Here is a 15,963-nt window from a genome sequence, read left to right as displayed (position 1 = left end):
AATTTAAGTAGCCTCTAATTCTTGAAGTGTACTCCCAAGTGTACTCCCAAGTGTACTCATTACTTTGGCTTGTGTTACAGGTCCATAGAAATAGAATCCATAGAATGGACTTGGCTGCCAGTCCTCCCATTATTTCAACCATTGACTTGAATAGGGAAGCCCGTTCTACAGGTTCTATGGTCAGATTACTGCTAAGCTTACCTCAGTGGGGCCGGCGTACATCATGGGCGACGGGAAGATGGCCACGATGGTGTTTTCGGGTTTCAGCACGCCCTCGTCCAGCACGGCGGCGTGCTGCTTCATGCGCCACTCCAACGGCACGTCGTCGTCCTTGGTCCAGCCGCCCAGCGGGTGCAGCAGTAGGACGGGCCGGCGGTAGCCCCGTTCGATCAGACGCTTGTGGGTGTCCTGCATGAGGAGGGCGTGGCCGTTGTGCACCGGGTTACGCAGCTGGAAGGCAAACACCGCGTCTGGAGGGAGAAAGAGGTCAGAGAAAGACTGATTTAGATGCTGCATCTTTATTGAGACATCCTGCTTTTCTTAAACAGAGAGGGCAAAATAGAGAGAGAGAGATTAACTCTCTACCGTTACCTGCATTCATCTCCTTGAACTTGTGTTTGAGCTCAGTGGGGGTGAGTCTGTACTGGTCCAGGCCGTCGTTCCAGCTGATCTTGTCCAGGACCTGCAGGTCTCCTCCTACCAGCCAGTCTCCACTCTCCATTACCATCTGGACCAGACAGAGAGACAACACTGACCATTAGCATCATACAATACCACACCCACTTCACTGTGACTCATATTTTCCAGGGTTCCCAATTTTCAAAAAATATTTTTCCAGGACATTTCAATGACCTTTTTACCAGAACTTATTTCAACCCGGGTATTGTGCAGATCTGAAAAGACTGGAAAGCAATATGGTGAACATTTCAGCCTATCAAAGAAGAGAGGTGCAGTAATGACCATACTGCTTAGAACTATCCAATCCTGTCAGAGGTACATGAAGAGCCTGCGGCTATGGATCAATTTGAAATTGATGCTAAACAAGTGGACTTCTCTAACTCCTCTACCATGTTCATACTGCGGTTATGACAGCCATCAAGGACTGTTTCAAAACAGTAAACCACCCCAATCTGGCAACCGCTGAAAAAGGAGCGGGATTATGGATAAAGCAATAACAGCCCCAGACAAGTTGAAATACAACATCTAAAAAAGTTGAGACTCCTACAAATTGGAGCCCAGGAAGAATGAAGAATCCCCTTTGCTTTATGCCTTTGACCGCATCCCTCTCGACTTTAGCGGGGAAAAACTCACGAGGAACACAAAATATGACGTGTAATGTAATCCACAACGAGACACCATCCACGATGAGCTCATGGACCACATTGAAGCGACCCCCCCCCCCCTTACAATATTGTTCTAATGTCCCCAAAGCACTGCTAAACCCAGGCAAAGCCAGCTTTGTTTCAGGCTATAACTCTTGGTCTGCCTTTCTGGGCATGTACTGTGCCTGTGCTGTAACCACTGGGCTCTTTATGGAGTACACACTGCAGGGTAGGTACTCAAGCCATCAAATCAGGACTATGGATAGACTATGGCAGGGGGGGTCCAGAAGCATATACACAAATGTGTCTTATAGAGAATAGCTATTCAATATTACTCAAGGAGTCAAAGTTAGAAAACAATACCAGCCTACTAGTGAGCAGTTCTGATGTCCCATATAAAAACGCTCACAGTGGCATGTAAAGGTTTGGATTTAAAGGGGGTGGGTTCCTATGGATGTAACTGTATGGGGGCTGAGTCTTAGATTCCACAGACTTTAATTCATATTCTGAGGAGGATTCCACAGTAGCACTGACTGTCTGACAGACGTTGGTAGTGCATTTCGCCCAAGTCTTTGTAAGTTGTAGTAGGACGTCTTTCACAACAGAGATGGGGCATGTATTATCCACAAGGTTGTATACACTGCATACATCTTCAGTGTTCAATAAAACATTGAGTGAACCGAAGGCTGCTAAAACTCTGCCCTCTTGTTGTTATCATCAATAAGCCAGAGAGGAAGGATGGATGGAGTTCAGTGTAACGGTGTGAAGAGGTGCCTGTCATTCCACTTGATCCAACTAGTCTGATCTACTGCATCAATAAGCCAGAGAGGAAGGATGGATGGAGTTCAGTGTAACGGTGTGAAGAGGTGCCTGTCATTCCACTTGATCCAACTAGTCTGATTTACTGGCTCCAGATCAGTGGCTAAGAAGACAAATATCCCTCACTTTGGCGGCTGAGACATGAAAGACCCATCTGAGGAAAAAACGTTTCAATTCAAATCCCAAACACACAGTAGATGTTTTAAACATTGGAAGATGGAAAATGATAGTAGAATGGAATGATAGTAGAATGCTATAGCTCAGGGGTAACCCAAAGCTGCATTTACACGACAACACACACACTGTGTTTTAGATACAAAAGGGACTCCTGCTAAATTAAACAACTCAGCTTGCTGTAGTTTCCGACGTGAAGGCTCCCTGGCGGCACGGACAGGAGTAAACAGGAAAGGTGGATTGACCGCGACGTAATATGGAGCAGGTTATTCCTCGTCTCAGAGAGAGACGGAGACGGGATGAGGGGCTGCCGCCTGCGAGGGGTGTGTTGACGGATCGGCTACAGCGCAGGGAGTTAAAGTGTGTGTGTGTTAAACGAGTGACACCTTAATCATAGCAAGCTGTACACACACACACAGCGGAGACAGGACAGGAGGCACTGCTGGAGAAACAGAGTGAGTGACAGGTCTGGGAGAACCCACTACCCAGCATACATTGCCTGCAGCAGGGCCAGAGCCACCAGACACAGACGCACTAGAGGATTATGGGTATTTGACCCTGGGTCTCGACCCCGCCCTGTGCAACTGGGTACTGGACTTCCTGACGGGCCGCCCCCAGGTGGTGAGGGTAGGCAACAACATCTCCTCCCCGCTGATCCTCAACACGGGGGCCCCACAAGGTTGCGTTCTGAGCCCTCTCCTGTACTCCCTGTTCACCCACGACTGCGTGGCCACGCACGCCTCCAACTCAATCATCAAGTTTGCGGACGACACAACAGTGGTAGGCTTGATTACCAACAACGACGAGACGGCCTACAGGGAGGAGGTGAGAGCCCTCAGAGTGTGGTGTCAGGAAAATAACCTCACACTCAACGTCAACAAAACTAAGGAGATGATTGTGGACTTCAGGAAACAGCAGAGGGAACACCCCCCTATCCACATCGATGGAACAGTAGTGGAGAGGGTAGCAAGTTTTAAGTTCCTCGGCATACACATCACAGACAAACTGAATTGGTCCACTCACACTGACAGCGTCGTGAAGAAGGCGCAGCAGCGCCTCTTCAACCTCAGGAGGCTGAAGAAATTCGGCTTGTCACCAAAAGCACTCACAAAGTTCTACAGATGCACAATCGAGAGCATCCTGGCGGGCTGTATCACCGCCTGGTACGGCAACTGCTCCGCCCTCAACCGTAAGGCTCTCCAGAGGGTAGTGAGGTCTGCACAACGCATCACCGGGGGCAAACTACCTGCCCTCCAGGACACCTACACCACCCGATGTTACAGGAAGGCCATAAAGATCATCAAGGACATCAACCACCCGAGCCACTGCCAGTTCACCCCGCTATCATCCAGAAGGCGAGGTCAGTACAGGTGCATCAAAGCTGGGACCGAGAGACTGAAAAACAGCTTCTATCTCAAGGCCATCAGACTGTTAAACAGCCACCACTAACATTGAGTGGCTGCTGCCAACACACTGACACTGACTCAACTCCAGCCACTTTAATAATGGGAATTGATGGGAAATGATGTAAATATATCACTAGCCACTTTAAACAATGCTACCTTATATAATGTTACTTACCCTACATTATTCATCTCATATGCATACGTATATACTGTACTCTACATCATCCTTATGTAATACATGTATCACTAGCCACTTTAACTATGCCACTTTGTTTACTTTGTCTACATACTCATCTCATATGTATATACTGTACTCGATACCATCTACTGTATGCTGCTCTGTACCATCACTCATTCATATATCCTTATGTACATATTCTTTATCCCCTTACACTGTGCATAAGACAGTAGTTTTGGAATTGTTAGTTAGATTACTTGTTGGTTATCACTGCATTGTCGGAACTAGAAGCACAAGCATTTCGCTACACTCGCATTAACATCTGCTAACCATGTGTATGTGACAAATACAATTTGATTTGATTTGATTATGGGTAGCTGATGGACAGCCAACCACGCTGCTCTCTTGGTAAACTGACAGTGCCTACAACTGAACATCAACCCAGAATGGATAACAGAGACGCTGAAGATAGTGTTGGCTGTTCAACTTTGTTGAATTGAAGGGCATTTTGAGTGAAACAGGAGAAGCAAATTCACAGCATCTCACCCAGCCAATGACTCAACAGGGCAGGGCTTTAAAATGAGCCACCGTGGTGTTAGTGTGTGTCTGTTCAGTGTGTTTAAAATCACCAGACCGAGTTGGGCTGAAGACAGTATAGCACTATCCAGCTCCCTCTGTGTGTGTGTGTGTGTGTGTGTGTGTGTGTGTGTGTGTGTGTGTGTGTGTGTGTGTGTGTGTGTGTGTGTGTGTGTGTGTGTGTAAACCCACACTAATCCATAATAACAATGGGAGCCCAAATTGTCCCGAGACAGATAGCAAAAATAACCCTAGCCCGGCTCCTGCCACCATCAGTCTTGAAGATAGGGTTTCAAAAATGCAATTTCACAATTGTCCTCCCCGGTTATAGATCTCCAGTCCTGTTGTGTGACGTGGTGGCGTGTGTGTGACTACACTTGTGTGTGCGCAAGACAGCTTTCCCAGGTCTGATCCCTCGCCACGGCTCGGCTGGCGCCTGTAGTTTTTTTTTTAAAGCAGGGGGGTGGGATCATTTCAGGACGCCACGAAGTCTACCTGAGCGCCCACTGATATAATAACAGTCCATAATAATAAGACACCATTGTTGCCATCTTTGCTCAGGTATATTTGGAATGGATGAGGTGGGTGGCTGCTGGCGAGGGGTAATGTGTTCAGCAGGGCCAGCTCCAAGTCCAGGACAGCTTTACTAAAAGCCCTGTGTAAATAAAAGGCTGTTTGAAGGGGCCAGATGGAGAGAGGGGGCCGAGAGAGACTGCGATCCAAATAAAACACATGTGCAAATTGAGGGCGGTCCGAAGGCGATGGAGCGATTACACAAGCACTTCTGACAGGGGGAGCAGCAGCAGCTCATTTCTTTACGACACTACTCCACTTTATTCACTCCTTCCATAAGCAGCACTGAGGAAAAGGGTCACCTAGGATCTGTCTTCTATTAGAACGTGTGTATGTGTGTGTGTGTGTGTGTGTGTGTGTGTGTGTGTGTGTGTGTGTGCACGCACATACAAGGGGAGAGTTGGTTGGGTTGGACATGGGGAGGGTGTTTATGAAACATCACGTTAAGGGTAACCATCTCAGGGGCCATGCCTGCATTGTTCAGCATTATGACCAGGGTTCCATTTCATAATAACTACCAGTGGGACATTCTACACAGCTCTGGAGACTGAGGAGCTGTAACAGAAGGTATGGGTCTATGATAATAAACCTGGTGGAGGGAGGTGTGAGAACGCAAAGGCTCCTGCCTGTCACATGACATAAACTGTCAGATGAAGCTGTCAAGAGCACCGGTTTGAGCCAAACAAAGATAAGAAACACTCAAAGGAAAACAAACATCGTCGTTTTGACATTTTACATGACAGTTTTCAAAAGTGACAGCTTTCGTCTGAAGGTCAAGACACCCCTTGCTGTGCAGTGGAACGGTCCGTAGCCCCCCCTGTCGTTTATGTGATAGGGTCTCTGGAACTAACCACTGGCCTTGATGTAGGAGTGTTACTCAACAGTTTTCAACACAGCTTTTGCTGGCATAACACCCCTCGCGGTGTAGTGGACCGGACCATGGCTGCCCTGTCTGTCTATGTGGTAGGGGTCTCTGGAACTAACCACTGACCTTGATGTAGGGGTGGTCCTTGCAGGTAGTGCCCCACTGGCGGGCACAGCGCTCCTCTTTGCGGTGCTCATAGAACTCGGGGTTGCGGAGGATGGCCACACGGCGGCCCTCGTACACCAGGGCCATGGCCGTGACGCCGTCCAGACGCTCCTTGTCCGCCCCCGACACCGGCAACACCACCGGCACAGACAGGTTGATGACGCCACCTAGGGGACGGGAGGGGAACAGGTGGTTCGGTTCATTGAGGGGGTCAGAGGTGGAATAAAGGAAAGGAGACATGTTAGTGCTTTGAGACACAGAATAAATCAACGTCAGACTGCTGACAGAGGAAGTTGATAGGTCAGAAACCAGACAGCACCATCAGCAAACCTGCAGCAGTTTAACTGTCTCTCCTAAAATAACTTCAAGTACAGCCTATCTACTGCATACTATGCCAGGGAATATTTAGACATGTAAGATATATGAGGTGTTTAGGGAACAAACACCATCCAGTCTTGTGCATTCAGGTGGTTTCTGACCCGCGCAGAAAGAAAGAAAAAGAGAAAAGAAAGAGAGAGGCCCCGTGTTGACATGACGTTGGCAGATTCATTTAGCCCTACACCTTGATTAAACCAACATGACCAGCACGCTTCTCACATCCTATTGGATCAGATGGTGTGTTGCTGGATGGGATGCCATTGCTGCCAACCACCCCGCCACCACTCCTCCATCCTCTGTCACAGAGTTAGCACACACAGCTGGCTTCAATAAGACACGTGAACACACACACATGCCTGCTGTCCCAGCCTGGCCCATGCCAAACAAGGAGCTGGCACAAACACACAACACAGTCATCTACCAGGGAAATGCTGGTGTCCTTGTCAATCCTATTAACTGGGACTCCAAATCAGGGACAGATTACAATGAAGTGAGAGTAGGGTTGTAAAATTCCAGTAACATTCCCAAAATTCCCTAGTTTACCAGAAATCCTGGTTGGAGGATTCCCATATTTCCTTCTGATTTCCTCTTAATTCCAGGAATTTTCCAACCATAATTTCTGGAAAACTAGGGAATTTTGGGAAAGTCACCAGAATTTTGCAACCTTAAGTGAAAGTGAGGGTAAAAGTACAAAAGTTAAATGAACAAATGATCTGACTTCTATCCAGTCATGTTTGGTTCAGTGGTGATTGTGTGGAACAGAAGCTCCTCCAGGGCCGTAAGGGTCAGCCACTGTAAAATCCCTACAAGGAACTGGAAATAGACAAATGATAGTTTGTGGAGGCAATCAATATTGAGGCTTCATCCTTTTCCTCCGCTCACATTTCCCTCGCTAGGACAAACAAGTGAAACCTGAGTGAGGGCATTGCACATGGACACGTCATTCAGCGTTCTCTACCAAGTACACAGGCCCAGTTCCACTTATTTACCACAGCATAGAGTCACCATTAGCTCTGGTCCAAAACATATTGAAATCATATCTAAAGAAAAACCAAACAAGACCTGATCCAAAAATGACTTGTTGGTGCTGTGAAGAATAGAGAGTTGTTGCTGTCAGGAACACCTGTGATATCGGACAGCTAATGAAACACTGGCTTGGTTATCATTTCTGTTGTTGAACACATTTTTATGCTGCGCGTGCGTGTGCATGTGTGTGTCAGTATGTATTGGCAACACATCACACACGTCGCCTTAAGGGTCAGTGTTATGTGGGCAATAAAAGCAAATTGACTCTTTTTTGGAAATTCAAACTCTGTGTAGGAAATTGGTGTAATTACACAGTTTCACCAAAACCAAAGACTGGGCCCCGCGGTGTTCCTTCAGCCCAACTCAAAAGGTACCGGTTCCATTTGTTTCCAGAGAATGAAAAGTCTTGAGCCTGAAGTGTAAAAGGATCACGATGACTCAACACAATAGCATGGTAAGATTATCCCTCTGATTCTTTCATCTAAAAATCAGACTTACTTTTGATTAACTAGTGTATTCGGTCATTTTGAGGTAATGATGAGCTAATCAAGACCACTTGTTCCAACTCTACCTGCATGTACATATTACCTCGACACATTGACTCTGTTCCTGTACCCCCTGTACACAGCCTCGGTACTGTTATTTTACTGCTGCTCTTTAACTTGTCTATTTTTGACTTGTCTACTTGTCCATTTTATTTTATTTTAACTGCAGTGTTGGTTAAGAGCTTTTAAGTAATTTCACTGCATGGTCTTCACCTGTTGTATTCAGCCATGTCACAAATAACATTTGATTTGAACATGTCCTTTTGAGAGCTTTCATCTCCCTCTAGTGGCCGTTATAGAGCATAACATCAATCGATTTATTTGACTTAATATAATATAAATATAATAATATATGCCATTTAGCAGACGCTTTTATCCAAAGCGACTTACAGTCATGTGTGCATACATTCTACGTATGGGTGGTCCCGGGGATCGAACCCACTACCCTGGCGTTACAAGCGCCATGCTCTACCAACTGAGCTACACAGGACCATATATAATATTTGACTTCACAGAGAAATACACCTGTATTTATCACAGCACCTCCTTCTCAAAATGTCAGTGAGAAGTGAGGAGAGGATTAAGAAAGGCAGACATTTTGAGAAGTAGGCAAGGAAAGGACTCTAAGGCAGACATTTTGAGGAGAGGACAAGAGGAAAACATCAGGGATCAAGGAAAGATTATTGAGAAAGGGCCATGATGCCATCTTTACCATCCAGCAGACAGTCAAAGTGGAGACACTGCAGGAACTCCCTCTCCCTCATGAAGCCGTTCAGAGGGGTGGCCCAGCCCTCAGCAAGCACCTGAACCCACTGCATGTCCACCTGTGGTCAAACAGCAGTCAATCAGCACTCAAATAATGGTTCAACGCCATTCAAAGTGTGGTCGAACATGGATCACACTTTCAGAAATGTTCCCTTATCACTTTCACATAGGTCTTTAGAATCTATCCATCCCTGTAGACTCCCGGAAAGCATCAGTAGGTGTTAGTAAAAATGGTATTTGATGAGAAAGGTTACCTTTCCAATCTGCACAGCAGGTAGTGTTTCAGCATCAGTCTTGGCCAGGTCCAGCTTGTTCTCAACTACGTACAGCTCCTTCACTTCATAAGAAGCATCCACCGGCACTATATCCTACAAATATTCATTCATTATACCAGTGGAAATGCACAAAATATCACAAAACGAGAACATCCAAGACGTTGATCGCATTGGATAAGAATTCAGGGGTGTGAAAGTGGGGGTTATTCAGCTGTGAAGCGTTAGTATTTTGGAAATGTGAATCCCAATCTGAAAGTGTGAAGACACTGCCCTCTAGTGGTGGAAATTAAATATGACAGCATGCTTCCATGTTACAGGTTTCAATGAATCTGTTTATGCCAAACCTCATCAATGGATGGATGAAAGACAAGGTTGTTTCTCTCACCTTCTCATGTAGCAGGTCAATGAGCTGCTGTATAGACTCGTTGACACTGCAGGAGTCAGTCTTCAGCACCAGTTCTGGGGCCTCTGGTTTCTCATACTCCGAGTCTATCCCAGTGAAACCTGACACATGGAGAAAACAGTCACAATTCATTTATGGAATAGCTAAATCAGTCCCTCAATTGGCATGAATAACAATAGCTGAATATGAAACAATATGTCATTTGCAGAAAGGTTGTGACTTCATTAAAGTTGCAGGGAAGGTAATATCTATCCACTGAGTCAGTGGCTCACAAACGTTATTGTACCACCAACTGAATTGTGCTCTACCCAGAGTACCCCTGAAGTACCCCCTCATGTGCATTTGAACAGCAACCCTATTGTCTCATGAGTCTTCTCAAGTACCACTGTGGATAGACCAAGTAACCCCAGGGGCCCTTGTACCTCTGGTTGGAAACACTGCACAAGTCACACAAATGAACAGAAATCTAGACAGGCTTTTGGGTTCACACAGCTTATTATCCAGATTGGCGTGACAGGAAGAGACAAGATTCTTAAAAGTGTGGTCTGAGGACGCACTCGAACAGGGCTGAATCCCACCCCCTCCCCCCATTCAATTAGTCACTCTACTACCTGACATATGGCACCTGGTAGATCATGTCTTGACCAGTTGGAGAGCTTAACTAGGCTTCGCAGTATATTGTCTCATGCCTACAGCTCAGAGCTTAGCATGAAGAAACCTGTAAGTAAGAATTTCATTGGACTGTGCACACCGTGGGGATACTGTGCACACCGTGGGGATACTGTGCACACCGTGGGGATACTGTGCACACCGTGGGGATACTGTGCACACCGTGGGGATACTGTGCACACCGTGGGGATACTGAGCACACCGTGGGGATACTGAGCACACCGTGGGGATACTGAGCACACCGTGGGATACTGAGCACAGCGTGGGGATACTGAGCACAGCGTGGGGATACTGAGCACAGCGTGGGGATACTGAGCACAGCGTGGGGATACTGAGCACAGCGTGGGGATACTGAGCACACTGTGGGGATACTGTGCACACCGTGGGGATACTGAGCACACTGTGGGGATACTGTGCACACTGTGGGGATACTGTGCACACTGTGGGGATACTGTGCACACTGTGGGGATACTGTGCACACTGTGGGGATACTGTGCACACTGTGGGGATACTGTGCACACTGTGGGGATACTGTGCACACTGTGGGGATACTGTGCACACCGTGGGGATACTGTGCACACCGTGGGGATACTGTGCACACCGTGGGGATACTGTGCACACCGTGGGGATACTGTGCACACCGTGGGGATACTGAGCATACCGTGGGGATACTGAGCACACCGTGGGGATACTGAGCACACCGTGGGGATACTGAGCACACCGTGGGATACTGAGCACAGCGTGGGATACTGAGCACAGCGTGGGGATACTGTGCACACCGTGGGGATACTGAGCACACCGTGGGGATACTGAGCACAGCGTGGGGATACTGAGCACAGCGTGGGGATACTGAGCACAGCGTGGGGATACTGTGCACACTGTGGGGATACTGTGCACACTGTGGGGATACTGTGCACACTGTGGGGATACTGTGCACACTGTGGGGATACTGTGCACACTGTGGGGATACTGTGCATATGACACATGAACTGACTCCGAGCTCAGCAGGGTGCAATAGACTAGATGAAGATCTTGTCCCAGCAGCTTCCTTAGCCTGTGACTCACTGTTTCACTAAGCGATAAATGACACAGCACTTCCTCTGGTAACCACAGCCAAAGACATGAGATCTCATGTTCCTGCTGGTCAAAACCAATACACAAAACCAATACATACTTTCTCTAGAGACTTCTCTCCAACTTTTTCATACATACTAATGCTATAAGAGAGTTATGGTAAAATGCCTAAAAGCATTAGAGGTCGCCCGAATATGACTTTTCAACACCGATACAGATTATTGGAGGACCAAAAAAAGCAGATCCCGATTAAAAAAATGTTTTGTTTGTAATAATGACAATTACAACAATACTGAATGAACACGTATTTTAACTTAATATAATACATCAATAAAATCAATTTAGCCTCAAATAATGAAACATGTTCAATTTGGTTTAAATAATGCAAAAAGAAAGTGTTGGAGAAGAGTAAAAGTGCAATATGTGCCATGTAAGAAAGCTAACCTTTAAGTTCCTTGCTCAGAACATGAGAACATATGAAAGCTGGTGGTTCCTTTTAACATGAGTCTTCAATATTCCCAGGTAAGAAGTTTTAGGTTGGAGTTGTTATAGGAAATATAGGACTATTTCTCTCTATTCCATTTGTATTTCATATACCTTTGGCTATTGGATGTTCTTATAGGCACTTTAGTATTGCCAGTGTAACAGTATAGCTTCCGTCCCTCTCCTCGCTCCTACCTGGGCTCGAACCAGGAACACATCAACAACAGCGTTGCCCATGCAGAGCAAGGGGAACAACCACTCAGTCTCAGAGCGAGTGACATTTGAAATGCTATTAGCGTGCATCCCGCAAACTAGCTAGCCATTTCACATCGGTTACACCAGCCTAATCTTGGGAGTTGATAGGCTTGAAGTCATAAACAGCAGAGCTGCTGGCAAAATGCACAAAAGTGCTGTTTGAATGAATGCTTACAAGCCTGCTGCTGCCTACCATCGCTCAGTCAGACTGCTCTATCAAATCATAGACTTAGTTATAACATAATAACACACAGAAATACGAGCCTTAGGTCATTAATATGGTCGAATACGGAAATCATCATCTCGAAAACAAGACATTTATTCTTTCAGTGAAATACGGAACCGTTCTGTATTTTATCTAAGCGGTGGCATCCATTATTCTAAATATTCCTGTTACATTGCACAACCTTCAATGTTATGTCACAATTTCTTAAAATTCTGGCAAATTAGGCGGCCTAAACTGTCGCATAGACACTGACTCTGCGTGCAATGAACGCAAGAGAAGTGACACAATTCACCTGGTTAATATTGCCCGCTAACCTGGATTTCTTTTAGCTAAATATGCAGGTTTAAAAATATGTTTCTGGTTAGGTATAGTTATGCAACGATTGTGCTTTTTTCGCAAATGCGCTTTTGTTAAATCATCCCGTTTGGCGAAGTTGGCCGTCTTTGTTAAAAAGAAATAGTCTTCGCAGTTCGCAACGAGTCATGTCAGCAGGCAATATTAACTAAATATGCAGGTTTAAAAATATATACTAGTGTATTGATTTTAAGAAAGTCATTGATGTTTATGGTTAGGTACACATTGGAGCAACGAGAGTCCTTTTTCACAAATACGCACTGCATCGATTATATGCAACGCAGGACACGCTAGATAAACTAGTAATATCATCAACCATGTGTAGTTAACTAGTGATTATGATTTATTGATTGTTTTTTAAGAGATAAGTTTAATGCTAGCTAGCAACTTACCTTGGCTTCTTACTGCATTCGCGTAACAGGCACTCTCCTCGTGGAGTGCAATGCAATCAGGTGGTTAGAGCATTGGACTAGTTAACTCTAAGGTTGCGGGATTGAATCCCGAGCTGACAAGGTAAAAATCTGTTGTTCTGCCCCTGAACGATGCAGTTAACCCACTGTTCCAAGGCCGTTATTGAAAATAAGAATGTGTGTGTTCTTAACTGACTTGCCTAGGTAAATAAAGGATAAATAAAGGTGTAGTACAAAATAAAATAAAAATTGGCCAAATCAGTGTCCAAAAATACAGATTTCCGATTGTTATAAAAACTTTAAATTGGCCCTAATTAATCGACACATAAGCACGTGTTATTTGTCTTGCCTTACCTCTGATCTCTCCAGCCCTGGCTCTCTTGTAGAGGCCCTTGACGTCTCGCTGTTCACACACGTCAAGCGGCGCGTCGACAAAAACCTCGAAGAAGGGCAAGCCTGCAGCCTCGTGGATCTTCCTGGCGTTCACACGATCCTGGACGATGGGGAGACAAACAACGGGATAGTTAACTCCTGACGATGATGGTGTATTTGAAATCGTCAACTGGGAATTACAGGCAAAACACAAGTAGCAGCATATTAACTCTCTGCATCTTTCTTTTTGCTCTCTTTCCTCTCCTCTTTCTCATGACTTATCACCTCTTCCCCTCGGTCTTCCGATATCCTCTTCTATTGGGTCTCTACCTCCCTCTCCTCTTTCTCTCACTTGTTCCCCCCTCACTCACCCGTCCGTAGGGAGAGATGAAGCTGGCGATGCAGACGAGCCCTGCGTCGGCGAACAGGCGGGCCACCTCGGCTATACGCCTGACGTTCTCCTCGCGGTCCTCAGGGCTGAAGCCCAGGTTCTTGTTTAAGCCCTGGCGGATGTTGTCTCCATCCAGCGAGTAGCAGGGGATGCCGTGGCACACCAGGTACTCCTCCAGGGCCATGCTCACCGTGGTCTTCCCAGCCCCAGACAGACCTGGGTGGGAGAGAGTGGCGAGGAATAGGTGTTGATGGTGGTTGGTCAATATTAGTATTGAGTGTAGCCAACTAGCAATACCCCCATTTTAGCAATGTGTCAATATTAGCATTGAATGAATGATGAAAATGGTGGCCGTCAATATTAGCTTTGAATGCATGATAACAAATGGTGCCTGACAATATTAGAATTGAAGGCAGAGCGTGGATGAATGTGATGCAGTCTTTAGAAATGCTACTGTTGATTGAATGCTAATATTGTCTTTTGGTAGTATTTGAAATGTAAATACATCAGTAAACCTTGTTCAATGGTGAGTTTAGTGAGTGAATATAAAGGGACTGAAAGAAAGGCTTAAAAAAAACGTTTGTATTTCTTTGTGAAGACTAACTGACGATAGCCTGGTCCCAGATCTTTTTGTGTGGTCTTGCCAACTCCTATGGTCAGTCTCACAACAACCAATGACCCTAGGAGTTGACAACACAGCCCAAACAGATCTGGGACCAGGCGAACTGAACTTTAGTTCTTCTGTATACCTGTGAGCCAGACAGTACATCCACGGAAGCCCCCTCTCGTCCCCACCACCTGACCACGCTTATTCCTGCTGACGTGATGAGCCTGGTAGGTCACATTAGTCGCCCTCTGCATTCCCTGCAATCACAATATTGTTCTGTCCTTTAGTTTCATATCAAATTACACTGACTTAGTCCCATTTGTTCCTTTGCATTTGCAGCCAACACTGACTGTGACTTTGCAACATACTGAAGCCACAATGACGTGCACTGAGTCCAGGACAGGCACATTTCTTACTCATGAAGCAAAATGTCATCAGCAATATAATGACAAAAACGTTGAAGGACTGGTTTGACCCTAATGTACAGTAAGGTGACATAGGACTACATTCCAATGCATGTGCTCGGTCACTAGGCTCCTGCTGAGTAGATTAGCAAGAAGCATTTTGAGAGTCACACAAAAATGTACGTCAAGGTACACGGGTCATCGTGATGACGACAGATCATTTTGCAGCAGATACAGTATCTCATAGTTAACTAGCTAACTGCAGCATATAGCAGTTGCTATATGGTAGAACAGCTTGCTTTTGAAATGTCGTGCAAGCTATAGCTTGCTACAAATGGCTGTCTGTCTGGCATTTGGTGGCAGGACTAAGAAGCTAACTAGTTGTATTTCTCCAATCCTAGCAACACGGCCATTCCGCGCAGCTAAGAAAGTATTGCATAATTTAATTATAGCAGTAAATGTTTTACTGGGAACAGAAATTGCAGAAACAAGAGACAACATTGATAGTTCAGCAGCATATTGTTGACGTGGCAGCGGTCGCCGGGGTAGGAATGAATACAACAACTCACCCAATTCTCGCTGGACGAGTTGCTCAGCTTCGGTTTCTTGTGAGAGTTTCCGGAAGTCTCCATAACGGTCTATAATGAAATTTTTCGTCACCAGTTAAGGTATATGCGACCTACTAAATCAATTACTAAAACGTTATCTTTTTACGGACAGTTATCTCTTTGAATGGAGGAACCTCAAACAGGAACCGATGAGGACGCCCTACGTCATCAGAATCGGAAGTGATGTCTATTGGCTGGTGAACTGTCTGTTCTTTGAAAACTGATTTTGAATCAGTTTTATCCGCGCAAGTCTCAAACGACACGGTGATGACAACTATGGATGACAGAGCTAGATTACATAACATATCCTGGACCAGTTATTTATTACCTGTGGTGTGCGTCGCGGAGATAAGGGCGGAATGCACATTGGATAAAATACATATTCATATTAGACATTTTAGTTTGTTGGCTCCAGTTCGATTTTTTCCAATTAAATTATATGATTGGAAATAACTTATTTAAATAACTATATCGCGTACTGGGGCAAATCCTACTCATGAAAAAATACATACAAAATATTATCCAACCTATAAAACAATTATCGTAAAGACAGACTTGATTACAAAACATTAAAAGCAATCTGTGAAGAATTGCACTGTAAACTTGTAGCCGACTAAATGTTGCATATGGTTGGCCCTGT

At 45.5% G+C, this 15,963-nt stretch overlaps 1 protein-coding gene across 2 annotated transcripts in view; it reads right to left on the bottom strand.

The window, feature by feature from the left end:
* LOC124025741 (bifunctional 3'-phosphoadenosine 5'-phosphosulfate synthase 1-like) overlaps positions 1-15,528 on the bottom strand; it is a 28,515-nt gene extending 12,987 nt beyond the window's left edge. The window contains exons 1-10 of one of the 2 annotated variants that reach the window (XM_046339074.1): positions 15,285-15,528; positions 14,454-14,568; positions 13,685-13,920; positions 13,296-13,434; positions 9,453-9,571; positions 9,047-9,160; positions 8,740-8,851; positions 6,040-6,245; positions 592-727; positions 202-470 (exon numbers count right to left, since the gene is read on the bottom strand). In XM_046339074.1, coding sequence (XP_046195030.1) covers positions 202-470; positions 592-727; positions 6,040-6,245; positions 8,740-8,851; positions 9,047-9,160; positions 9,453-9,571; positions 13,296-13,434; positions 13,685-13,920; positions 14,454-14,568; positions 15,285-15,347 — 1,509 coding nt within the window. In that variant the 5' untranslated portion in view covers positions 15,348-15,528. The remainder of the gene's footprint in view (positions 1-201; positions 471-591; positions 728-6,039; positions 6,246-8,739; positions 8,852-9,046; positions 9,161-9,452; positions 9,572-13,295; positions 13,435-13,684; positions 13,921-14,453; positions 14,569-15,284) is intronic. The other variant, XM_046339075.1, reaches the window with a different exon arrangement.
* Between the last annotated feature and the right edge of the window lie 435 nt (positions 15,529-15,963).

This window comes from Oncorhynchus gorbuscha, unplaced genomic scaffold (genome assembly GCF_021184085.1).
Source record: "Oncorhynchus gorbuscha isolate QuinsamMale2020 ecotype Even-year unplaced genomic scaffold, OgorEven_v1.0 Un_scaffold_2398, whole genome shotgun sequence".
In the NCBI taxonomy this organism is placed as follows: domain Eukaryota; kingdom Metazoa; phylum Chordata; class Actinopteri; order Salmoniformes; family Salmonidae; genus Oncorhynchus; species Oncorhynchus gorbuscha.
This window is presented reverse-complemented; position numbering and strand designations above follow the sequence as displayed.